This window comes from Danio rerio, chromosome 24, assembly GCF_049306965.1.
Source record: "Danio rerio strain Tuebingen ecotype United States chromosome 24, GRCz12tu, whole genome shotgun sequence".
Classification (NCBI taxonomy): Eukaryota; Metazoa; Chordata; class Actinopteri; order Cypriniformes; family Danionidae; genus Danio; species Danio rerio.
Genome location: NC_133199.1, coordinates 16,321,686 through 16,349,034, shown reverse-complemented (window position 1 = coordinate 16,349,034; position 27,349 = coordinate 16,321,686). Strand labels below are relative to the sequence as shown.

The 27,349-nt window shown below is 35.9% G+C and overlaps 1 protein-coding gene across 1 annotated transcript in view; it reads right to left on the bottom strand.

Annotated features, from left to right (window-relative positions):
* Window positions 1-27,125, bottom strand: part of crispld1a (cysteine-rich secretory protein LCCL domain containing 1a) — a 41,806-nt gene extending 14,681 nt beyond the window's left edge. Inside the window, exons 1-9 of the mRNA XM_073940703.1 lie at window positions 26,917-27,125; window positions 21,378-21,686; window positions 11,229-11,347; window positions 8,935-9,067; window positions 6,043-6,158; window positions 5,819-5,919; window positions 3,336-3,482; window positions 2,694-2,754; window positions 40-106 (exon numbers count right to left, since the gene is read on the bottom strand). Of these exons, the coding sequence (XP_073796804.1) occupies window positions 40-106; window positions 2,694-2,754; window positions 3,336-3,482; window positions 5,819-5,919; window positions 6,043-6,158; window positions 8,935-9,067; window positions 11,229-11,347; window positions 21,378-21,650 (1,017 nt within the window). The 5' untranslated portion in view covers window positions 21,651-21,686; window positions 26,917-27,125. The remainder of the gene's footprint in view (window positions 1-39; window positions 107-2,693; window positions 2,755-3,335; window positions 3,483-5,818; window positions 5,920-6,042; window positions 6,159-8,934; window positions 9,068-11,228; window positions 11,348-21,377; window positions 21,687-26,916) is intronic.
* Window positions 27,126-27,349: the final 224 nt, after the last annotated feature.

The following is a 27,349-nucleotide window of genomic DNA, read 5'->3' as shown; positions in this document are numbered from 1 at the left end:
ATACACTTAAAAAAAATGTTTAAATGTTGCCATGTTTACCATGTCATAATATACAGTTCCAACCACTTTCACCATGCTGTCCAAACAACCAGCCGGACACTCGTACCTTTAAAGAAAAAAAAGAAGATATTTGCAAAGTTCAACTGTGAAAACTGGAGAGAGAAATTTCAAAAAGGAAAAACAATGGCAATGCTTCATTTTGATGATTCCCTTTAGACTATAAGTTACTTTGTAAATGTAATTTTATAATGTAAAACACATGAACTTTAATGACATTGTGGCATGATTAAGATAAAAAAATCTTAATCCCTAGGGTTTAAAATGGAATTGGTCCTCGGTTTGCAGCTATAACAGTTTTAACCCTTTTGGAAAAGCTTACTATAAGGCTTAGGAGTGTGTTTTCATGGAAAATTTTGAATAGTCTTCTAAAGCTCATTTGTGAAGTCAGGCACTGATGTTGGACCAGAAGGCATCGTAGTCTCCATTCTAATTCATACCAATGGGGTTCTGTCGGGTTGAGCTCAGGACTCTGTGCAGGCCAGTTAAATTCCTCCACATTAAATGCAGTCATCCCAGTCTTTATGGTCCTTGATTTGTGCACTGGTGTGTAGCCATGTTGAAACAAGATTTCCCACAAAGTTGAGAGCATGAAATTGTCCAAAAATGTCATGGTATGTTAAAATATTAAGACGTCCTTTGACTGGAACTAAGGGGCTAAACCTAACCCATCAAAAACAACCCTGTACCATAATTCCCACTTTGCCAAACTTTACATTTGGCATGATGCAGTCAGGCAAATATGGTTATCCTGGTTTAGCCACCACCAAACCAAAACATCAGATTGCCATATGGGAACATGATTCGTCATGAATAGGGAATATGTGTCTACAGTGACTGCATGTGATACTTTTCATTATACTCTAAATAAGGCCTGGATGCAGCTACTGTTCTGTAGCTTTTGTTTCCAATTACTTCAATTTTGTTTTAATACCACAGTTGACCAATATCTAGAAGACAGAAAAATGTCACAAATGCACTTATTGCATTCTTGGCAACTTGCAGTCTCATGGCACCACACTTAAATTCACTGTGCTCATGAGACCAATCCATTCTTTCACAAATATTTGTACAAGCTGCCTACATGCCAAGGTGCTAGATTGAATACTTCTGTGGCCAATCTAGCAACTGGAACACCTGCATTCAATGATTTGAAGGGGTGTTCTAAAACCTTTGGCAAGATAGTGAACCTCCATTAGGTACATTATCAGTAAACTGTCTAGTTAATATCATCCAACATTTTAGACACCCTGCTGATTAACTTTTAAAAGATCTCTAGACCCTGCATTTTAATTTTGTCCATTCTACTGGCCTGCTTTTGTTTATGTGACATCAGCTTATGTATTGTTTTTTAATCGGCCAAAATCCCTACCGATAGTTTGTCCGGGTTGCATCTGTTACTGGAGGGGCTGAGAGGGGTCTGTTGTCATTATACAGCCAATGTATCTATGGTTAGAGCGACCTCTAGAGGTGAAAATCATTGACAAAATGTTGACACCTGGTACGGCATGCTGCACAGAGCATGCCTGAAGAGATCAAGGTGTATGGACAGCATTGACATTTGAGAGGATTGTTTAAAACACACAGTAAAACTGTATATATACAGTAAACTAAAGTACACGTTTTCATGTCTACATAGTAAATACACTTTATTAGGTACACCTTAGAACCGGGTTGGACCCCCTTTTGCCTTCAGAACTGCCTTAATTCTTTAAGTTCAAATACATGACAGCATCACACAGTTGCTGCAGATTTATCGGCTGCACATCCATAATGTGAATCTCATGTTCCACCACATTCAAAAGGTGCTCTATTGTATTGAGTTCTAGTGACTGTGGAGGCTATTTGAGTACTAATTGTCAAGTTCAAGAAACCAGTCAGAGATGATTTGCACTTTATGACATCCAATGACATCCATGGGTCCAAAGTTTGACAGGAAAATATCCCCCACACCATTACAACACCACCACCAGCCTGAATATTTGATATAAGGCAGGATTGATCCATGCTTTCATGTTGTTGATGCCAAATTCTGACCCTACCATCCAAAGACTGCAGCAGAAATTGAGACTCATCAGACCAGGCAACATTTACCCAATCTTCTGTTGTCCAATATTGGTGAGCCTGTGCAAATTGTAGCCTCAGTTTCCTGTTCTTAGCTGACAGGAGTGGCACCCGGTGTGGTCTTCTGCTGCTGTAGCCCATCCACCTCAAGTTTTGACATGTTGTGCGTTCAGAGATGCTCTTCTGCGTATCTCGGATGTAACAAGTGGTTATTTGAGTTACTGCTGCCTTTCTATCAACGCAAACCAGTCTGGCCATTCTCCTTTGAAATCTGGCATCAACAATCTGGAGCAGCTGTGCGATGCTATCATGTCAATATGGACCAAATTCTGAGAAGAATATTTCCAGTACCTTGTTGAATCTATGCCAGGAAGGATTAAGGCAGTTCTGAAGGCAAAAGGGGGTCCAACCCGGTATAAGTAAGGTGTACCTTTTTCCATTCAAAATGCATTCTATTTGAAACTCACAGTGTGAATTCCCTTATAGTAAATACAAATAGTAGCCAGAAATTATACATATCATGAAAAAAGGCTTTTATGGCATGTTTATTTAAAAGAAAAACGTTGTCTCACCTATTGCATGTGGTGCCTTTACACTGGTCTCTTAGCTTTGTGTCACATGTCACAGTCTGGGCTGCACAACAAAGCAAAGAAGAAACACAGGTGGTTCATTTATGTTTAGACAGGCTGTATAGTTTAGCGGGGCTGCAGAAACGCACAGCTCTGTTCCTGCAGTTTTGTAAAAGCAAGCTGTGGAATTCCAGCAGGAGCTCATGGTGGCCAGCAGCAGGAGATCTCAGTTTTCAGTCCAAACCCCCTTTCAGCAAAGGAAGCAATTTAAAACCCACAAGTATTCATCGTCCCTAAAGCAAACACACTCAGCAGGGAGATCACCATTATGAGAAGAAAAAAAAAACTCCCTACTGCACAAAGTGACTTGTAACATTAAATGTACGTTTGAAAAAGGAGACAACGTATTGACAAATCCATGCATGGTGATCATCAAAACAATCTGAGTTAAACAGAACAGAATGTTCTTGGAAAATGTATATATATATATATATATATATATATATATATATATATATATATATATATATATATATATATATATATATATATATATATATATATATATATTTGAGATGAAAAAGCAACAACAATTGTAATTTTTAGAATGATCCTGCACAGTATAACCAGTTAACCATCACTTACACATCTGTTCTTTGCTCACAACTGCATTTGGGTGTCTGGTTGGACTTGGGGGCCGTAAACGGGGCCCAGGGCTGTGAGGGGCCTCTGGTTCTATTGAATTTCTTTCATGTGTTTCCTCACTTGGGCTTTGCCTATTTTTTCCATCACCTGAAAGTGAAACAAAAAAGGTACTTTAATTTGCCTGGATTGAGCAATCCATAGCAATTACACATTAATAGTTGTATACAATATATGTATATTTCATGTACATTTTATACAATATATGTGTATGTACTGTTATATGTTTTTTTTTTAGGATTTGATAAATGGAAAGCATGCAATGCAGCATTTTTTTAAACTTATACATTATGTGTGTACATTAATGATAAAATTGACCAGTTTAACAGTTCGGCATAATAATCATCTGTTCAAATAAAGAACAATAACCATAAAGGCAACTATTTCTATTTTTATATACCCATGTGCACAATGTAATTCTATTCATCATAGTTTTGTTATGTGCCACCTTAAATGCTGCAGCACTTTTTAAGCAGCATGGATTTAGTCTTTAGCCCCTTTCACACAGTGATACCAGTAACGATTTTACCGGTAAATTCAAAAAAGCGCTGTTCACATCGGCAAGAACGTTCCAGAATTTTTTCAGGAAAGATCATTCACACATCCATTCTAAAATACTGGTAAATTCTGACATTAACCAGGAATGACCTCTAAACAGATGCACTTGTAATTGTAAACATAGAAGGGGTTATACTTTTGTTGATAGTTTCACTTTTCTTTAGAGCTCCTTTTGTCCCAGAGACATCCAAAGGCAGGAGCGTGAATCGCAGCTTAATGTTTGCACATTTTACCACATTACAAATTCTGTGGATGGATATATTTTGAACAACTTCAATAAAACCATATGGAGAGACAGTCTCGCATGTTGAGATGTACAAAATATATGTGTGGGCTGTTGCTCACTGGAGCACACCTTCACACGTCAAGCAATTGAAGCAGAGCTGAAACAAAGCTTGCAGGTAAACAAACAGCGGTTTTTCATAAGCATTTTTATATATTTTTTACATAGTTGGTATTAAGAAGGAACATAGAAATGCTATCTGCTTAACATCTAGCAGTTAAATATGTCTGGAAAAAATATTCAAAGGATTTTATTTTTATAAACAGCCAAGATGGCCTCGCTGCAGCCCACAGCTTGATGACGTAGGTGATCGTCAGCTACGTAGCAGACCCTGTACTGCCCATGCTACTGTGACGATTGGGTTTACGGTAGGGGAAGGTGTAGACGATCGTCAACTACGTAGCGGACATTGTAACACCCACTAATGTAAAGGCCATGCTACTGTGATGATTGAGTTTAGGGTAGGGGGAGGTGTAGGTGATTGTCAACTACACAGAGAACCTTGTATACCGTCCAATAAGGTAACACCCATGCTACTGTGATGGATGAGTTTAGGGTAGGGGGAGGTGTAGGTGATCGTCAACTACACAGAGAACCTTGTATACCGTCCAATAAGGTAACACCCATGCTACTGTGACGGTTGGGTTTAGGGTAGGAGGAGGTGTAGACCATTGTCAACTACATAGCAGATCTTGTACCACCCACTATGTTAATGCCCATGCTACTGTGGCAGTTGGGTTTAGGGTAGGGATAGGTGTAGGCGATCATCAAATACGTAGTGGACCTTGTACTGCCCACTAAGGTAGCACCCATGCTACTGTGATGGTTGGGTTTAGGGTAGGGGGAGGTGTACGCAAATGTCAACTATGTAGCGCACCTTGTACCGCCCACTAAGGTAACGCCAATGCTACTGTGATGGTTTGGTTTAGGGTAGGGAGAGGTGTAGGCGATCATTAACTATGCAGTGGACCTTGTACCGTCCACTAGGGTAATGCCTATGCTACTATGACGGTTGAGTTTAGGGTAGGGGGAGGTGTAGGCAATGCTCAACTATGTAGTGGACCTTGTACCACCCACTAAGGTAATGCCCATGCTACTATGACGGTTGGGTTTAAGGTAGAGGTGGAGGTGTTGGTTGGAGTAGATGTCTCACGTCAGTCCGTTCTAATCGTGAAGGTGCTCCTTTTGTCAATTTTCCTTCTGCACTCACACAGAGCAGCTTTCTGGCAAATTTCCAATAATGTTACAACTTATCTTTCCGAAGAATTGCCAGACCAAACTTATTTTTAAAAAGGGCGGTTTACACATGATCCCTTCTCAGAAAATTGCTGTTATTTTTCAGGAAAGGTCTGAATGTGTGAGAGGGGCTCACGTTTCATTGCTGTGTTAATTATGGAGCAGACTCATTCTTTCACATGTATGATCATTTTACATACTGTACAACTATAGTTTTCTTTATGTAAATTTATTTGCAAAATCAGACAAAGAAAAAAACTAATATACTGACCCAATCTTTTAAATGGTAGTTTGTATCTGTAAATAATGAAAGCTGCAGCTCTACAAACTCATACAAGAAACAACAAACCTTTATAACAGAGGTTTTCTCTGCACACTCCTCCATAGCTTGGTGGACACGCAGAGCAAGAGGTGCCGTGTTTATATGGGGCATATCCCCACCAGTTACCTCTACACAGGACAAAAACACACACACACACGCAGAGACAACACTGACAAGCTATCATCCTACAAATGACAGAGAACGAGTAAAGTATTGAATAATGAATGAAGAATCATAAATAAGTAACTCACTTTGGTGAGTAGTTGCACACAAGATAAACAGCTTTTGCCCAGATCTGGCCCCACACATTCATGTTGTAGCACACATTGATCGCACAGCCAATTCGACTACTTGTTGCCCAAACAAGCTGGAATTAATAAGGAAGCAAAACAACCATTACAATGACCTATATGAGATATTTAGGACAAGGAATTTGCTCAAGATTCAAATATTTTTACATGAGTAATCCATCTTGTCCATACAATGACCACAAGCTCAAAAAGAAAAAGAAGAAGAACAACAAAAGAAAGCACAGTACAAATACCATCTGAAATCCTAAAATAGCTTTGAGTGAGAAATGTTGAACTTATACTGTCATACAACGTATTGTGGTTCATTTTGAAGTCACTTTTACAAGATTTGGATAATTGTAAATGAGATACATCAGCTACATTTATTTTGGATCTCAAGCTAAGATGATGGTCATTATTGAGCATTATAGTATGACTTTTATGTGAGGATTCCCTAGACTCTGCCATTTTGGGCAACTCAGGCTTATTCTGAAAACATACCTCTATATTAATTTCTGCAGAGCACCAAATACATCCCAGGAGCTACTTTTTTTGCAGTTTTTGTTTTTACAAATCCACCAGGTGTCGCTGTCTATGCTTTTTTAGATCTCAAATTTACCATATTCTCACCCAGTTATTTACCTGTTTTATTTTTTAGATTCTGTTTTTGTCTTACCTGCTTTATGGAACCATTTTTTGCCGGACTCAAACCCCATTTTCTTGGTCATGTACATGGTAAGCTAACTGGACAAATTGGTAACAACGGGAAAGCTGTCCATATGGAGGCAATCGATCAGCTGATAAGCATCATTATACCGTTCGTTTTAAAGACTAAATGCAGCAATACGTACTTCTGGCTACATAATTTGTGGTCTTTAGAATTGTATTTAGGGCTTTGTTTTCAGAATTAGCCTGTGTTGGATATTTAGAACAAGGAATTTGCTCAATATTCAAGTGTTTTTGCATAGGCAATCCTTCTTGTCCGTACAATAACCACAAGCTCAAAAAGAAATAAAAGAATAACAACAACAACAACAGAAAGCAAAAGCACTCAGCCTTCTGTAATCATAAAATAGCTTTGAGTGAGAAATATATTGAATTTAAACTGTCATACAACTTAATGTTGTTCATTTTGATATCACTTTCACAAGACTTGGAAAATTGTATTTCCTTGCTTTACAAATGTTTAGAACAGGTGAAAAGTCCATCTGTGGAGAACAATAAATCAGCTTGGGAAGAAGAACTTGCAGTAGAAATTCCAAGTGAAATTTGGGAACAAAGTTTTAAACTGGTTCACAGATCTTCCATTAATGCATGGCATTGTCTCATTCAGTTTAAAGTGCTTCATTAGCTTTATTATTCCAAGTGTAAATTAAAAAAAATATTTCCAGTGTCTCCATTGTGTGACAAATTTAAGTTTTTAGATTCCAACCTGTATAATTTTTATGTTACGTGTCCCAAATTACAGAGTTTCTGGAACAAAATATTTCAGGTTTTTTTTTCAGATACATTAAACATTCTGATTGAACCAGACCCTAGATTAATTATATTTTGAGTTTCCTAAGAATTTTTGAGACTTACAAACAACAACATTTGTTTTATGTGTGTTAATCTCTGCCAAAATCGTACGGTCAGTCCCCTTTTTTTTCCATTTCTACAAACTTTTTACTATGCCTCTAGTACCTACTTTTACCATTAGATAGCACTGGTGGGTGGTTGGTGTCACGGTTGCAGGTTTGTGCACTTTTCTGAAGTGTCTGTTTGGTCACGTGGGTTTGTTTTGTTTTGGTTGTCCACGTGTGTTAATTATGGTCATGTGTCATTACGGAACTCAGCTGGTTTGATTAGCTGAGGCTCATTATCATGACTATATCTGGGCGACGTTTCTATGTTTCTTTGTCAGTTCGTTGTCTTTGCTTATGTATGTCTGTTTGTACTCAGGACTGTGAGGAGTACCTGCTGGATCCCGTTCGACTGTCTATTTCCTGCCCTGTGTCCTCCGTTGTCCTTTGTTTTCACATCCTCTGTTGGGTTATTTTGACTTTGTTAATAAACTCATTACTTGCTGTTTGGATCTCTCCAAGAATCTTTATTGTGACAGTTGGTTGGGGGAATGCATGTTTATTTATTTATTTTTTGTTTTGTTTTTTTGTAATTGATTGTTTTGTTTTTGTTTTTTTTTCTCTCTCCTTTTCTAAATGTCTAATTATTAAAATGTAAGTTTTATGTTTATATTTAAAAAAAGTGTTTATTATAAAAATATTTTAACCAGACTTGGAAAATTGTGAATGAGATAGATCAACTACATTATTATTATTAATATTATTATTATTATTATGCATCCTAAGATGATGGTCACTATTGAGTTGGGAATAATTGTATGACATTTTTATGAGAATTCCCTAGTCTCCATTTGCCATTTGGGGACACTGCTAACTTAGTAGAAATAGAAATGCTTAGCTAAATTTGTGAGGTCCCCAACGCTTTTTAGTTTTCAATATACTACTGCATCATTCGAAGTCACTACAATTGCCTTCTAACATCTATAACTCCTTGTCAAAACACACAGATATATTGGCTCTTCAATTGTTCCCTGGTAACACACTGATGCGGTTTAATGCTTTCCTCTATGTTGTTTTCCTGGTTGGATTTCAGACAATTAAAAAAAATAAAAAAATCGCTGCAGCGGAAGAGCTGACAACCAGAACGGGGGCATGTGTAACACTGCTATTACAATAAATTTTCTGTGTTCCCATAAATTTCACAATTGTTTTCAGATCTGTCAACTCCATCAAAGAGTTTCCACCTACTGTAAATACAGCTTACGATGCATTTTCTAGTCATTATATCTACCTGAGTGTAGTGGGTGCAAACTGGACCACTGCACCTAAAAGGGCAGTGAGGGTTACATTCTTGGGGGTATGGAAATGAGTAGTCTTTGACTTCATCGTACCAGGCTTGTACATGAGAAGTAGGTGGTCGATACCTGGGGTAAGAATTAAAACAAGAATAGTTAGTAAACTCATTATTTGCAATGTTCAATGCAAAATAAAGCCAATGTTTAGATTGAAGCAAAAATATACACATACTGTAGTCTTAATAAGCACCTTTGTTCAGTTGTCAGTGCATTGATCAGGTTGCCAGCCATTTCAAGTGCTGTCTTAAACTGAAAATTATTTTAGTGAACTGAAACGTTCAAACCCATCAAAATCAGGGTGCATCAATTAAGGCATGGGATGTTAACCAGTTTCAAGGTTTATTGTGTTTTGGAAAAGCTTTTTAGAAAAGCAAGTTTTTAAAACTGCAAAATGTTTCTATTATACTATTCCTAAGGTATATGTGATGTTTTTCTAAATGTGTTGTAAAGAAAATCTGTGTTTTTGAAACTAAAGAAAACCGCAGAAGTCAGTGATTTATTTGAATTATTATTTAGCCTGTTTACTCTTCCGAAATATTTGAAATTCATTCATTCATTTTCTTTTTGGCTTAGCCCTTTTATTTATCAGGGATCGCCAAAGCAGAATGAACCACCAACTTATCCAGCACATGTTTAACGCAGCGGATGCTCTTCCAACCCCATCTTCCAACCCATCACTGGAAAACACCCATACACACTCAATCACACACATACACTACGGCCAATTTTGCCTACCAAATTCACCTATACCACATGTCTTTGGACTTTTGGGGGAAACCGAACATGAACACGGGGAAAACATGCAAACTCCACACAGAAATGCCAACTGACCCAGCCGAGGCTCAAACCAGCGACCTTCTTGCTGTGCTACCCATTTCGCCACCATGTTGCCCCAAAATATTTGAAATGTCTCCTAAAATAAAATTAATTGTGTTCAAGTTGTTATTGTTTTTTACTCAGACATTTAAAAAATAACTTATTTTAGAGCAATAATCACAATACTGTGATTCCGAAATATTTTTATCCAAGGATACCATACCATCAGAAACTTATACTGGTCCATGCTTACATCAATATGCACTGTTTGCCCTTAAAAGAAGTTTGAAAGCAAGAAATATACGTGACCCAAATCATCAAATGTAATGACAAACAAGAGACGTTTTTCTAAAAAAGAATTAGTTATTTACTGATTTTTCACATGAACAAGCATAGCTAGACAAGTTATGAAAAATCTAGCAAGCATTTATAATTGTTTAATGCTTGAAATGTTGCTGGTATATGAAGCAATCTAATTATTTATCTTTAATGTACTTTTTAAAACTTTGTTTGCATGTTCTCCCAGTGTTCGCGTGGGTTTCCTTCGGGTGCTTGGGTTTTCCCTTCAAGTCCAAAGACATGTGGTATAGGTAAATTGGGTAGGCTAAATTGTCTATAGTGTATGTGTGTAAATGAGCGTGTATGGATGTTTCCCAGTGATGGGTTGCAGCTGGAAGGGCATCCGCTGTGTAAAACATATGCTGGATAGGTTGGCAGTTCATTCTGTTGTGGCGACCCCAGATTGATAAAGGGACTAAGCTGAAAAAAATAAATGAATGAATGAATGAAAATAGTAAGTTCTACTGTTGTTTACAAACTCCAGTTTTGATGATTTACAATGAGAACATTCTCATGTCACTCTCAGTGTGTTCCAATGTGTAGTGAACCAAGCTCACCACTGTCCTTACCAGTGCCTGAATTTGTGCACATGACCTACTGATGAACAACCTTGGGAGCAAGAGTACTGATTGAAATACAGCAATAGTTTTGCATAGCCCAGCCAATAACAAAAACATTGAGTAGCACAACTGTTTTCAACATTGATAATAAATGTTTTTTGAGTGCAAAAACAACCTAAAAATTTTGACTGGAGGATCATGTGACACTAAAGCCTGAAATAATGACGCTAAGAAAATTCATTAATTCATTTTCTTTTCGGCACCAAGCCTTTATTTATCAGGGGTCGCCACAACGGAACAAACCGACAACCCATCAAGCACATGTTTTACGCAGTGGATGCTCAGCGGACACAAACACTATAGCCAATTTAGTTTATTCAATACACCTACAGCACAATAGAAAGTAGAACACTTCTATCAATAGAAACCTAATTACATAACAGTTATAATGGACAGCAGAATACTTTGCTATTTGCTATATGCAGATTGCTATTGTATAAGACAACAAAACAGACCTTCCCCAGTGAACTCCGAGGTTCTGACCAATCTGAGGCAGCAGGCCTGCTGGTCCATGCTCCCAGAGGCAGGTCTCGGCCCATTCCTCAGCACTCCGCTCCAGTTCATTGTCCCACACCTACAAGAAATACACTCAGAGGACTGAGAATCAGATGGAAACTGGTGGCCGGTACAGCATTACTGAAACAAAGCTATTAAACCCTTAATCTTAAGTATGTATGGTTGTGATAATACCCTGGTTGTGAAAAGGTGGTTACCAGAAAAAAAGGATTTGGTCCGGTTAAATAGTACTTAGAAGCTGTTGGAGTTAGTGAGCTGATTTAAGTGACTGACAACATTTACATTGTAATCTGCATTCATTTTTTTTCCACATTTTCATTTTTAAAAAAAGTACATACCAACACCAGGATACTTATGAGCTAGTTGGATAACAACTGAAAGAAAAGATGTGAAAGTTAACCATGATTTTTTATTTTAACCATGTGTTTTAGTACAATGTATTGAATATAAATATCTTGTTTTGATGTGCTTTTTACAGCACTTCCCACAATGGTCATGTCTGGCTAGATGGTCTTTTGTGGCTGTTTAAATGCATTTGGCCACATGAGTATGTACACTACAAAAATATGTTATATTTTATATTTTGTTTACCTGTATTTAGTGTTATTCCCTTATGAAGGATAGACGAAAACATGTTTTAATCTTTAAAAAAAACCTTTGTTTGATTTCATCATGTCTATCACACTCAAGTGACACCCCTTTCACCCTTTGCTGAACCCCTTCCCTGCCCACCATTCTTAAACATTTACAAGTGCACAAGTGGGTTTCATAAATGGAATATTACAAAAGAATTAGCAAAAGTTAAAGTACTTTGATTTGAATGTGTACTAGAGAGTAGAGGTAGCTATTTGCGCAGACAAGGTGCACAGATGTATGAATCTACAAATGTTAACAGACAGTTTGGGCTGCCTATTGTGATGTTCAGCCCAATTATTTTGATTGGACGAGCATTTTCTTTGTACAACACCTTAAAAATACTTAAATACATTCCAATCACTTAATTTAATCATTACTAATGTAATATCAAGAGACTTTCAACCAGCACAATACCCTACCGCAACTTTAATATCTGATATACTTTATTCTGATAGTCTCCCACCAAGTACTTTTTACTTACTTTGCAAACACCCTGCAATAAATTGTAACCACTGTTTTTTCAGACATAGCCCTCTTTCGATACAACAAATGCATGCAGGCTGTAGAAAGATCCAGGTTTATTTCTGGTTTATTTTTCTTCTGCACCAAGTCAAAAAGGCACAATGAGTTTTTTGGATCCAGTAATGTTCTCCATATGCCTTTGTTTCTCAATCTGTCTTCTGTAGTTCCTGTTCTGTGTTGTTGGTTTTCGTTCTGAACTACACCATTCAAGGCCACTCAACACTAAAGAGTTTTTTCCTGTCCAGCTGACCCACATTTTGGCTGTTTAATAAAAACATTTCATTTTGGAAAAGCAAAATGGCGCTTTCACCTTGAAGGGAAAGTATACAGAACTCAAGGTTAGACATAAATCCGAGGCAGAATTGTGGCAGGGGTGACGGGGGAGTTATCTGCCCTGTCACTGCCCATACATGTAACACTTTTTCCCTGGGAAGTCCCAAAGCACAGTCCAGCGGTAAATCTGGCCCAATAAGGTCCCCAAAATAGCTGAAACAATTGCCTGAGACATTAATCCTTGAAGTGAGCACCTGCCAACAGGACGTCTGCTTGGTTTTCTAAGCCACCCATCAAAATGGGCTTTTATACTGAATTACAGGAATATTCCACAATCAATACAAGTATCACTCAATCAAGAGCATCTGTGCAGAAATGCTGCTTACCACAAAAAGACTCTCAACTCATCTCTCATTTTCTGTTAGACAAAAGTACATTCAAAAGACTTACAAAGGAAGTGGATGGGCCCATTCTTTTTTTATTATTTTTTTTTTTTTTTAATTCCAAAAAATAAGTCCAAAAATAAATGTTTACATAGAAAAGTTTATTATTATTGTACTATTTTATTAATAATTAAATTAATAAAAATAAGAATCTATATCAAGCACATTTCATACAATAATCTAACATAAAATGTTTTGCATAATTTGGGTACAACTATTTCACAATAAAATAGCAAAATCGATTTAAGATTAACCAAAGGGCCAACCATGTAATAAAAACAGGAAATTAAAATAAAGAAATGGTTACTTAACTAGAAATAAATATAAAATAAATAAATAAAAATCTTAATCACTAAAATTAAATGCCTTGTTGCCAGTTGTGGTTCAGGTCAGAATAGCTTGTGAGATTTTTTAAGGCACACTATCACAGCTTTCTCTAACATCTAAAAATCATTAGATCATTGACATGGTCACTGTGAAGTGTTACTGTATTAAGTGTTACTGAATTAAGGACATTTTGTTGAAGTTTTCATGGTTTTAGCTTTAGTTATAAGTATTATACTGTCAGCACATACTGTATATTATAGGTGTCTACAGTTGAATCAGTGAGCATTTGATGGATTGATACCATTTACTCAATATAAGTGCCTCACTGGAACCAAGAATATGCTTTTTTTCCAGATAAAAGAAGGACTAATTAAAATGATTTATTCTAGTAATACATTATAATGAAAGTGTTGTCAAATGAGCTTAGCTTTCTTAATAGAATATTTATAAACAAATACTGTAAATGCATGTTTTGACCCGCTTAATGCCAGTTTAGCCAATTATATTTCAGCACTGCGGGTTGCCTTGTTGGAAAACCACATATATTATTCATTCAATCATTCATTCATTCAGAAAGGCTCTTAAAGTATGTGTCTGTGACCGAAATGCAACCTCCGGTGGACAGTAGCAAACTCCAAAATGAGACACAAATTCAGAGTTCCACATTAGGTGGTTAATCATTAGCAAATAATATAAATTTATGGATGTAAACATTAGGTGGACAAGTTACATTGTAACCCTGTGTCATAACAACACACTATGTGATGAGAAACTCAGTTATAAGCAATTTGGCTGTTTGCACCAGACGAAACACAACCGAAAATTAAATACAGCCATTTAGAAAGACAGAATATGCACTCACTCAAGAATAGGTAAGGTTTACAGTCTAATTAATACATATTAAACTTCTTCAACATTATTAAATGTTCATGCAGAATTATTGATATGCGTTTGTTTTGAGTAAATTTCAATTTCAAGCGGTTTATTTCATTTTCAAGATCTGAGGTGAACTATCTGCAGCTGCTTTCTATTGTATGGCAATTTGAATTTGTGTCTCAAAAATGGCATTCAAACTCACTTTATTTCCATTTAGCAGTGAATAAAGCACATTATATGTACCTCAGGTGATAATAGTCAGTTTTCTGTTGTTCATTTGCAAGAAATAGAAGCCGTTTCTAATATATCAATTTGTGTTGGTTAGAACAAAAAACACCTTTTAATATGAAAATATTGACACGAGAATACAATTTAAATCACCCTTTAGGTTTTAAAGGGTTTTACCTGCGCTTGCATGTGTTTTGATCCAGGAATGCAATACCTAGTTCAACCACTGGTTCTCAAACTTACAGACTGCACCTTTAATGGTCTAAAATAGAATCTCAAATAGCACTAATTGCACATTTCTAGCATATGTCTATATCCTGGAAAATATGTAACCTCCAAAAAAAAAAAAAAAAAAAAAAAAAAGGTAAACTGATTCTGTTTGTACAGCGTCCTCAGTGTGGAGGCCCCAAAGAATCTAACCGCACTCAGACAGGACCAGTGAAGGAAAACATGTCCAATCAGTGCAGACACTCACACTCTTTCACACATCATTGTTTACTTCATTGAACACCTCATCAGCTGCACGTTTTTTTGTCATATGGTCACATTTTGAAAATTTGAAAATTTCCAATCTCCCTCAGGAGCAGTTTTTTTTTTTCTGTTGAGAGCTAAAAGAGCCACAGTAAAAGTATTCAAGCGAGACACTGCAGGCAAAAAGTGTTTTTCACATGTACCTCTCAGTTTTAAGATTATAGGTCGTTTGCTGAGCTTAAATAGTCTTCCCTAAATAATTATCATTCTGTTTTAGTCTGTAGATTTCAAATACATATTTTACATTACTTCAGAATTAGTTTTTTTTTCAACCCAGGTTAATTCTGAAAACATACCACTATATACATTTCAGGAGAGCGGCAAATTCTGCACAGGAGCTATGTTTTTTTGCAGTTTCTGTTTTCTCGAATCTACCAGAGGCCACTGTGCACACTTTTTGAGATCTTAAATTTCTTTTGCGAGTGCCCTTCGCACCTGCTGTTCTCGTGTAAATCTATCAGACGCTGCTGTCAACTGACTGACCAATTGACTGAATCACCCTCCTCCTTTCCTAAACCCAACCGATAGTGTTTTCAAAAGCACCGATTGAACTCCTGCTCTCAACCATAAATCTCCTCTTTAGCAGCATCATGAACACCAGACTCCAAGGTTCAGTTTCATATAAATGTTTTATTCCGTCACACTTTATTTTAAAGCACAATTCTCACTGGCAAACGATTACTTTTTAACTTCTAATTTGTTGCTTGTTAGTAGTTATTAAAGTAATTGCTAGGTATTAGGTACAAAGAACAAGATCATTCAGAAGGTAATAGGCCACCAAGTTAATACTGAGAGTTTGTCTCTATATGTGTTTCCTTTTATTCTACCAAAACAGTTGTTGTTGTTTTTTTGTTTGTTTGTTTGTTTGTTTGTTTGTTTTTTTGTGGGAAAAAAAATCTCTCAAAAATCTCCTTTGACTTAATTATGCCTAAAAACTAAACCAGACTTAAATCCTAAATCTGATATCATGCACTGTTCATATTGTTGTTTTGTACATGTATGCAAATCCCTCATGTGCAAATTTAAAGGGGTGGTCCACAGTTTATTTTTAAGGTTTGGTTGTGTTTATAAGATGCAAAGCAATGTGTGCCCATGCTTTATTTGTAGAAAATCACATTATTTTTCATGTACTTTGTCACAAACTTGGATGCTTGCAACAACACCTTTGGAGCTGTAGTTAGAAACATAGTTCCTGGCTGTGTTCTATTATCCACCTTTGCCCTATTAATTTAGAACATTGTAAGATGAAAACTTGAAATGATTAAAAAAAAAAAAAAAGCATTGAAATCATCTCTCTTAGGTGTAGTTTGCTTTCAAAGTATTTTTACAGTTCAGTTTTAGCAATCTTCATGTTTACAATTGCGCTGCCTTTGCAGTGCACTTTGAAAACATTGATGTCATTTTTAACACAGCCGTGGCTCATGAGGGAAGCTATAGGTGACCTATTATGTAAAAGCGGAATTTATGTTACGTCTCCAAAGCTTGTGAAAACATGGCATAAATGTTAATGCTTTTAATTGATAGTAGGTTATTTATTAAGTATCTGTACTGTATATGACATGAGCCTGTTGGTTAGAACATTTCTGCAGTGGTTTGCATGTATCAAATTGTAAAAGTAGACTTTTCAAATAAATAAATAAATGAATGAATTAATTAATAAACAATATCCTACTTATTATCATTAATATTATTATTATTAAAGTAGGATTTTTTTTCCATTTCCTAATAAATAATAAATATTACATTTCATTTCCTAATAAACAGCCTCTTTATTTATTTATTTATTTATTTATTTATTTATTTATTTATATGATTAAAATATGACATTAGAGTGTTAGCTAAGTATTTTTATGTTTTAGAATATAATATGTAATATTCTCAATAATATTTGTAAAGGAAACATAGGCCTATATGTGGCATTTACATATATTTCAATAAAATGGAAAACGAGTGCATGTTTTTACTAAAACTAATATTGGATCTTTTTTTAAATGCATGTGCGTGTAAAACAATGTAATTTGCACAAAGAATGAAGAGCACACATCTGAATCCCATACCTGCTCTCTAAAATAACATCTGACAAGTGTCTTTCACATATATTCAGGTTATAAGCTAGTGTAAGTAAGATGAAACATTCAGATGTGTTTTTCGAGTTCATTATTTGAGATGTAGAATGCAGGGAAAGCGGCCGCAAAGAAAGACACTGCAGCGCTGGTAAAGATTGTGGGTGTTTACAGCGGTTTAACTGATAAATGTGAATTTGTAACTAAATTGTTAATGGTGCCCTACAGCATTTCTTGTTGTTTAGATCCTTGCTACAACATATCGTTAACGCTAGAAACTGTGCATTTAATTGATCAATTTTAACAAATAAAAACATTTACAGATTGTGGGTCACAATCCACAGCTTCCTCTATTACGGTTGGAGCTGCTCCTTCTTTGAGGCGTTTTTAGCTGAATCCAGCACTGAACTGGGAGAGATTCTAGGAGCTGTCCTTTGTCAATTACTAGAGATATACCGTTTTATATAATTCTCTGGAACATAATTAAAATTAAATTGTAAGCTCTTCTCTCTTTGTGTCATGTGCTTTGGAAGCCCAAATACAGACACCAAACAAGCTCTGTGGAAATAGCAGCATTTAGGCAGCATTTTAGCTTTCTCTACTAAAACATAATAGCACCTCTGGCCACACCCCTTCGATGTGCAGGTGGATGCCCGTAACCAGAAGCTCTTTTGATATCACTTGCCCGGATGTACGTATTTTTTGTACACCACAAACTTTTTTCGCTGAAGGCTTTGCTAAGCTCTGTAAAAGCCAATGTTTCTTTTTACATTGAACTTTGAGCATATTACAATCAGAGATGTTGTTTATGTTCACAAAGCTACATTACACATCAACTAAAGTTTAAAATATATTATCGTAGTGGATCACCCCTTTAAAGACCTGGCAATGAACTGAATAAGTTTTGTTATAACTCTTAGCTCATTTTTAAATAGATTTTCTGTGTCTTGTCTTAAATAAGAAATGTAAAGTCAATGAAGTGTGTGTGGCAACATGAGTGGGTTTCTGTTGAGACAAGGCTCGATTTCCCTGCCATCATCCGGAATTCTGTCGTTTTGCCTGGAATTCAGAGTCAGTTATTGTAAGAGGCAGTGGAAGACTGGAGCCGCGCATCATCACATTCCATATCTCCACATCCATCACACCTTTCCTATTACTCTCACTCTGTTGAGCTGCTCAAACTCCACTCCTGACACCCAGTTAACAGTCCCTGCAAGGCATCTCTCTAACCACTTCCATCTTTCTGAAAAGCGGCAATATAATTGGGCTTGCAATGTTCAAGAGGGCAATCACCTAAGTAAGCTGCATTAGTTATATGGTATTGTTTTGGAAATCATCAGGGAAAAAAAATCTGTTTTTAAATTCATCCTTGTTTTTATTTGAAGCAAATCATTTGAATTACAAAACTGTGCAAAACCTTAAACATTAAAGAGTTTTTTTTTTATCACCCAAAAATAACAATTCTGTAGTTAATTACTCACTGTTATGTCATTACAATTCCCTTAGACCTTTGTTCATTTTTGAAACACAATTTAAGATATTTAGGGCTACCCGGTGGCGCAGTAGCTAGTGCTACCACCTCATGGTAAGAAGGTCGCTGGTTTGAGCCTCAGCTGGGTTAGTTGGCATTTCTGTGTAAAGTTTGCATGTTCTCCAAATGTTCGTGTGGGTTTCCTCCGGGTGCTCCAATTTCTCCCACAAGTCCAACGACATGCGGTATAGGTGAATTGGGTGAACTAAATTATCTGTAGTGTATGTGTGGGAATGAGTGTGTATGATTGTTTTCCAGTGATGGATTGCAGCTGGAAGGGCATCTGTGTGAAACATATGCTGTATAAGTTGGTGGTTCATTACGATGTGGCGACCCCAGATTTATAAAGGGGCTAAGCCAAAAAGAAAACGAATGAATGAATGAAATTAAGATATTTTAGACATTTCAGAGCTCTCTGACCCTCCATAAACAGCAACGGCACTAAGATGTTCAAAGTTCAATGTACAAAGATGTCCAAATCATTTTCAAAAAATTCCATGTGGCCCCAAACTCCAATAATAATTTTATGTACCAAAAAAAAAAAGTAAAAAAAAAAACCTTTGCTCGCCAATGTCTTTTGTATCTTATCAAGATGTGCTTTTACTACTGGCAATCCAACGCTTGCATGTTGCATTGGTGATTTGACTGGTAATGTCTTACTGGCTGCAGTTAACAAGCACCCTGATGATCTGACATGGGAGAGAAGATAAAATTGATTGGAGCTTTATAAAATTTTACCATTAAACCACTAAAGTCACATAAAATGTTTTAATAATGTTTTTGGTTCATTTTCTGGACTTTGAACATCTCAGGGCATGTGAACATGTTGTTGTTTTAAATTGCATTTCATTTTTTTCGGCTTAGTCCCTTTATTAATCAGGGATTGCCACAGCGGAATGAACCGCCAACTTATCTAGCATATGTTTTACACAACAGATGCTCTTCCAGTTGTAACCCAGTACTGGGACACATCCATTCACACTCATTCATCACTTATAAGTCATGTCTTTGGACTGTGGGGAAAACCCCAAAGGAAACCCACATTAACACAGGGGGAATTAGAGAAGGGAGAACTCGAACCAGCAATGCTTTTGCTGTGAGGTGACAGGGCTAATCACTGAGCCACTGTGTCAACTTCTTTTGAATTTGATTGAAATTATATTTATTTGTGATCTGAAACTAACTCTCTAAGCGGATTAGAACAACATGAGGCAGAATAATTATTAATATAAATAATATTTTTGGGTGAACTAACCCTTTAAGATTTGAAGTTACATAGTTAATGAGAAAAAATTTCCTTATGACCACCAAGGCAGCATTTATTTATTCAAAAATTATTCTATTTTATTTCTGTGAGGACAAAGATGGATTTTTAACATCATTACTTCAATTTTCAGTGTCATGTGATTCTTCAGAAAGTATAATATTCTGATTTGGTGCGTAAAAGAAAATTGCCTATCATTATCAATGTTGATTTTTTTTTCTGCTTAATACTTATAGAATACTTTTGTAGAGTACTTTTTCAGAATAACAACAAAAATAAATTATTAATTTCATTCAGCACACAATAAATTGATCAAGGATGACAGACTAAACATTCCTGTCATCACAATGATAAATTAAAGTATATTATTTCTTTAAAATTGTAATATCAATACTTTTTCAAAACTGATCTAAGACAAAAATGGGTTTTGTTCTATAGTGTCAGGAATTTTTTGTACAAAAAAATTTGCGCAAAATTTTGATGTAAGGTGATGATCCACTTCAAATGTGTACTACTGTATATTTCTGTAATGTTTTTTAAATAGTTTATTTGTAATGTTTTTAAATAGTTAATTTTTCCTATATGTATAGTTAAAGTCAGAATTAACAGACCTGTTTATTTTTTCCCCAATTTCTGTTTAAAAGAGAGCAGATTTTTTTCAACACATTTCTAAACATAATAGTTTTATTAACTCATTTCTAATAACTTATTTATTATATCTTTGCCATGATGACAGTACAGAATATTTTACTACATATTTTTTAAGACACTTCCATACAACCTTAAGTGACATTTAAAGGCTAAACTAGATTAACTAAGTTAACTAGGCAGGTTAGGGTAATTAGGCAAGTTATTGTATAATGATGTTCTGTATACTATCGGAAAAAAAAATGTGCCTAAAGGGGCTAAAAACCTTAAATGCTGTTTAAAAAATTAAAAACTGCTTTTATTCTAGTCCAAATAAAACATATAAGACTTTCTCCAGAAGAAAAAAAATATTATCAGACATATTGTGAAAATGTCCTTGCTCTTTTAAACATAATTTGGGAAATATTTTTAAAAATATAAAAAATTCAAAGGGGGGCTAATAATTCTGACTTTACCTGTATTGACCTTATTCTAAACAGCGAAACGAGCAGTTTTTAATGTCTAAAAATGAATGGAAGTGAATGAGACCGGAAGTCTCGTGCCAAAAAGATTCAAACAGCAGCGCCCGCTCGTCTGCGGAGAATAAGGTCAATATGCAACCTCAGTAATTGGTTGACTTAAAATCAAACCAATGCAGAATCAATAGAATTGTGTACTCTTATAACTAAACCACAAACAATTTAGTCTATATGCTTTCTAATGTGTGTTATATTAACCATTTTATACCATCTAAAAAGATGTTTTACCATGTACTCCATATTTGAAGCCGGTGGGTAAACTTGTCCTCTGAGTTTGTTGTGAAGGTCCAAGATGGCCTGCATGTCACTGGCAGTGATCGCTCTCTTGCCTCTCTGTCGCTCCATCACTCTGTCACCAGCATCATCATCAGCATCATCCTCCAGGTACTTCTCCAAAAGAAAGCCGAGATCTGTGGCATTAAACAACACCATGGCAAACACAGTCCGGGTCACCAGAAGAAGAAAAAGCCCTGTCGGTAATGCAAAGGTGTAGTGACCCATGATGGATGAGCTCTGATGATGATGCGATGATTACGTCTGAGGAGAAAAAGAAAAGTTTTCAAACTGTAAAGCTGAGAAGAACACCAGTAAAAGAAAAATCTACAGAATGGCTTTTTTTTTCAGAACAATATGGCATAACACAATTATGGACATTTTAAAACATTAAAGTGGCTAACCCTTTATTTTGATGGTCTATTTGAGTATTAGTAACCTGTCTCTAATATCTGTTGATACTGCTGCTAAACAGACATTTAACTTTGGAAGTACATGTCAACTTACCCTTACCCTGACGCCATCCCTAACCCCCTAACCCCCAACCTAAAAGTCTACTTATAATCTAATGAGAATTAGTTGGCATGTAGATGCAATGGAACTTAAATTCAACAAATGGACCATCAAAATAAAGTGTGACCATAAAGGGATTATGTCACATAACCAGCAATCTGTTCCTAAACGATTGGCAGGATACTACACATGTAATTCAGGAACTACATATCCCAGCATGCCTTTGCACAAACCAGTCACCATTAATCACATACAGCTGAATATCGTCATCATCAATTGTTTGGACTATTTATACACATTGCACACAGCAGTCAATGTGGACTCTTTGTTTGTCAGTACCTGTATGGGTTCAGTGAGTGTCGTCCTGGTTATAGTTTTTCTAGTTATGTTTTGATGATTGTTTTGTAACTATTTTACTTAGATCATCGCTTTGTTTTTGCATTTTTATGCACAAATAATCTTTTTTATTAAAAATTACATTTGGATCCAACCTCTTGTCTTAACTCACTTGTCAACCGGTGATAGATTATTATTGTATATTAAGAAAAGACTTTATTCATTTAATTGTATATTAAGTTAAGTTTGTTGAGAGATAATTAGGACAATTTTTATGTTTAAAAACTATTGAAGGAGAGCAAGATTTGTTTCAAAGGACTAAAACAAAAAACATCTATATTTTAAATAATGTTGGAAAATGGTACCTGACCTAGTATTGTCTTTTTTTTCATACAATGAATGTCTACCAGTTGCCTATCATGCAGCTACCAGTTTCTTTAAAATGGCTCTTTTAGAATCCAAAGAAGACAAAAAATAAAGACACTGAAACAGTTTAAATGGTGAGTACATTTTTGAATTTTGTGTGAACTATCCCTTTATAGTACTCCATACAGTACATAGTAGGAATAAACCGTACTATGGAATTATATGGCTGCTTTTCTCCCAATATTTTTCTGAATATTTTGTTCTGTGTTAAACAGTGGGAGTGTTTACAGCTACTTTTTGTGCAATTAAAATAAGTTAGAATTCAACAACAATATCTAACTTCATATTAAATATTACAAAAATACATTTCTCTTCTGTGAGAACATTTAAATATCAAAAAAATAAATAAATAAATAAATAACAAATGCTATTCATTGATTTCTCATCGGCCTAGTCCCTTTATTAATCAGGGGTCACAACAGCAAAATGAACTGTCAACTTATTCAGCATATGTTTTACAAATAAAAAGCCGTTCCAGCTGCAACCCTTTAGAGGGAAACATCCATCCACTCTCACATTCACACACATACAATACTGACAATTTAGTTTATTCAGTTCACCAATACTGCATGTGTTTAATCCATGGGGGATACCAGAGTACCCGAAGGAAACTCACGGCACGACTTGAACCAGCGACCTTATTGATGTGAGGCGACAGTGCTAACCACTAAGCCACTTTGCCACGAATGCTATCAATATATATATATATATATATATATATATATATATATATATATATATATATATATATATATATATATATTTCACTATTTTCTCTTTAGCGGAATGAACCACAAACTTATCCAGCATTTGTTTTACACAGCGGATGCCCTTCCAGCTGCAACCCATCACTGGGAAACATCCAGACACACTCATTCCCATAAACCACAGACAATTTGCTTACCCAATTCACCTATACCACATGTTTTTGGACTGTGGGGGAAATGCCAACTGACCCTGCCGGGACTCAAACCAGTGACCTTCTTGCTGTGAGGCGATTGCGCTACCCACTGCGCCACAGTGCTGCCCATGTATATGTATATTTTTTTAAAACTGCGAAAAAAAATATATATATATAATCAAGGTAGCAACACATCAGGCAACATCTTTTGACCTTTTTTTGTTTGTAACATTTCTAATAATATAATTTTTACTTGTTCTTTCAGGCTATCAGATATGGAAACAAGCCAAAATTCTTGTTGAAATAGACTTTGGTCAGGGTACCCATTCATAAATTTTTTTTTGTTGACAGAAATTAAAATGAGGATGTGATGTGAGGAATAGAGGTGCTGTGAGTTCAGTAGATTGTACTGGACTGTACATGATAGTTGTTCAGCTAAGAAAGCGTCTATTATAGAAAATACTTTCAAAAGACAAAAACATTTAAAAACGTTATGTTGTGAATTGCATGATCAATGACACTTTATACAGTGTGATATTGTAAGTCTATCTCAGCCTAATTTGTGCCAGCATTAAAATAATATGAATTGAAAATAAAAGCAGTCTTAAAGGATTAAATGTTTGACCACAAATGACAGAGTATTTGATGTCATTTCTGCTGTTATACAGAAATGCAAGGGAGTGCTTTGATCCATACTGTATATTGACCAACTCAGAAATTTTCCAGGAGTAAATGCAACTTCAAATGTCTTTCAAGTCTAATTTCTGACTAGACTGACATGCATTATGTATATAAAAATACATGTTTTCACAAGATTTTGTTTGGGTGCAGTTAGTGAAATAGATTTTCCATTCATTTCAAAAGTGATATCAAGTTAAGTATCTCACTAAAGGATTAGTTTACCCAAAAATCGGAATTGTGCCAGCATCTTTTACTCAGACTCTGCATGTAAAAATCCTAAATAAATGTCTTTGTTCTACTAAACACAAAGGGAAGTGTTTGGAAGAATGTCAGTAATCAAACAGATCACTGTCCATTTACTGCCATAGTTGCAAATACTTTGGGAGTAAATATTATGGGAGTAAATGGGTGGTGAGATCTTTTTTGGTTACTGACATTCTTCCAAATACCTTGTTTTGTGTCCAGGAGAACAAAAATATTTATTCAGGATTGAAACAACATGAGGGTGAGTAAATGGTGACATATTCTCATTTATGGGTGAGCTATTCTTTAAGGTCAATTAATGTCAACAAATGCATTTAAATTACTCAGATTGTAAATGTGATATGTTTTAGTGTGTTTGTAAGCAGCAGGATGTAAGACAATTTAGAACTTTGAGTTTCTATAACACACGGTGTTCCATTTGGAATGGTTCATCCCTATGCTCTAATTCCCTCTGAAGTGTTTACCTTCCGGATTGACAGCTTTAAAGGGATTAGGGCATAGGGATGAGCCCTTTTGAATAATATGCTGCATGCAACACCAATCAACTTTCTTGAGCAAAAGATCATGGGGGTCTTTTAAAGTGGCCAGTTTTGAGCACTTTGGTTTAAAACAACACTTCAATATGGCAGCCATGATAATTTTTTTATTCTAAAGTGCCTTTTGCAAAGAGCTCCCTCCAAATATATACACCGTCCATATGAACAGGACCGGTGTGTTTGACTTGATACAGAGCTGCAAAGACTGGCAAGTACCATGAGACCAATTGCTGACTGCTCCATGTGGCTTCAAACTACTCTTAGGGTGTACTCACACTAGGCATGGTTGTCTTGAACCATGCCCAAGCGCAAATATCCCCCCTCCCCTCTCCTCGGCCGGCACTCAAATTGCATTTTTTGCCATCTGAGCCTGAGCACGTTTACGTAATTGATGATGTGACTGTTCAGTTTAACAGAAGAAAAGCATTCTCACTCCCTAAAATGGAGATTGCTTTAGTCATTTTGCTGAAAATATTAGGAGGTTTGCAGAAAGTGGCAGATGATGTGCAGTGAGAGGTTTGTATCTTTAAAAAACTACAGTTCAAGTTCATTGAAAAGTAAGAATGATTAATAAATCTATATGAAACAGTCCCTTAAAAGACTAATGATGTCTCATCTTCAGTTTCGCGCTCAGACATGTTTTGCACTCACACAACAAGCATACCCAACCGAACTGCGCTCTGGCACACCTCTTCCAACCAGGCAGGGCTGGCCACCTGAACCGTGCCTGTGCCCAATTCGGAGTACTTGTTAAGCGAACTGGGAAATTGGGGTCAAATGTGTCTGCCCAGCAGAGCCAGGACATAAACATGACATCAGATTGACATTGAACCCCAACGTCGTGGGACCTTGCATTTTGTTTGGAAATGAAAATCGGGTTTAGGTCTGAACAGAACGTCAGATGACCTTGGGTTTTGGTCACTATGTGAAGTTCCACTTCAGGTGATAATGCAGGAAGTTGATCAGATTAGGTTGATCTTTGAAATGGTTCATCAATTTATTTAGTATAGGCCTGTAGTAAATTTGATAGTAAAGAAGGATCGGACATTGCTACTAAAGGAATATGGTTACCCAAAAATTAAAATTGTGCCATCATTTACTGTAGCTACTCACCCTTAACTTGTAAAACCTATTTGACTTTGACTTTCACAGTAAGCTATTTTCCTTTACTGTATAGTTTAATGGGTGCCAGCAACCAACATTGTTTAAAATAGCTTATTTTTCGTTCAATAAAAGAAAGAATTTCTTAAAGGTTTAAAACCGAAAGGGAGAATAAATGATGAGGCAATTAAAATGTTGGGGTGAACTAACCCTTTGAAAAGAGCAACGAAATGAAACTAAGACATTCTTTCAGCTGAACTTTATTAGAAACGTTATCAGATGGATTCATAATGTGGAAACTACAATGTATATTTTGTTTGTTTGTTTTTAATTTATGCATGCAAATGTCTTATTCGATAATTCAGTTATTCATTTCTTTAGCGTTGTTCAAGCATTGATTCAAAAAGATAACCATAACAAACAGACAGACAAAATGTAACTATTATTAAAAAATAGCGATTTAGTACAAAAATAATGTGCGTTTAGGAAATGACAAAGACAAAACATTCTTTAAAAAATATTTAAAATTTGGCTTAGTTTAGTTCCTCAATAAAATACATAGCTACAGCAGCACAAACGAGTTTATAATTAAACATGTATAACACTTTAAATCAAACTTTTTCAGCAAAGGGTATCGAAACAGTTAATAATGTGCACAACTAATAACAAGGAGTCTATAAGCAACGGATTAAAATGTCTATTAATAACCCCGTTAAACTTTTAAAAGCGGAATTACCTGAAGCAGTGTATCCAGCGAGTGAGATTTTCTGCAGACTTGCGGTAAGTTTCAGTATTGAGCTCTGCAAGTGTTCTGCCAGTGTTGTTGTTTCTGCAAGTGCCTGTCCATAGATCCTGTGAGTGTGCTCATAAATGCAGCTGAACGGTCATCACTGTGCCGGGGAGACTCGGTTCCCCCTGCGTGCCGTGTGTGGGACAAACTGCTGCATCTCTTCAAATCCACACTCAACATTTTATAGAGTCGAATTTCTTTGCAAACCCCACCTACTTTGTTTCAGTCAACCCATTCGTTTGACCTGGTTTCAAATTAATATTTACAATCTGTGTATTTCTGTCTTTATGTGGCTTGCAGAATCACTAGTATCAAGCACTAACCTTCAAAGATAATAAACGCTTCAATAGTCCAATTTTGGCACTATGCAATGAGAGTT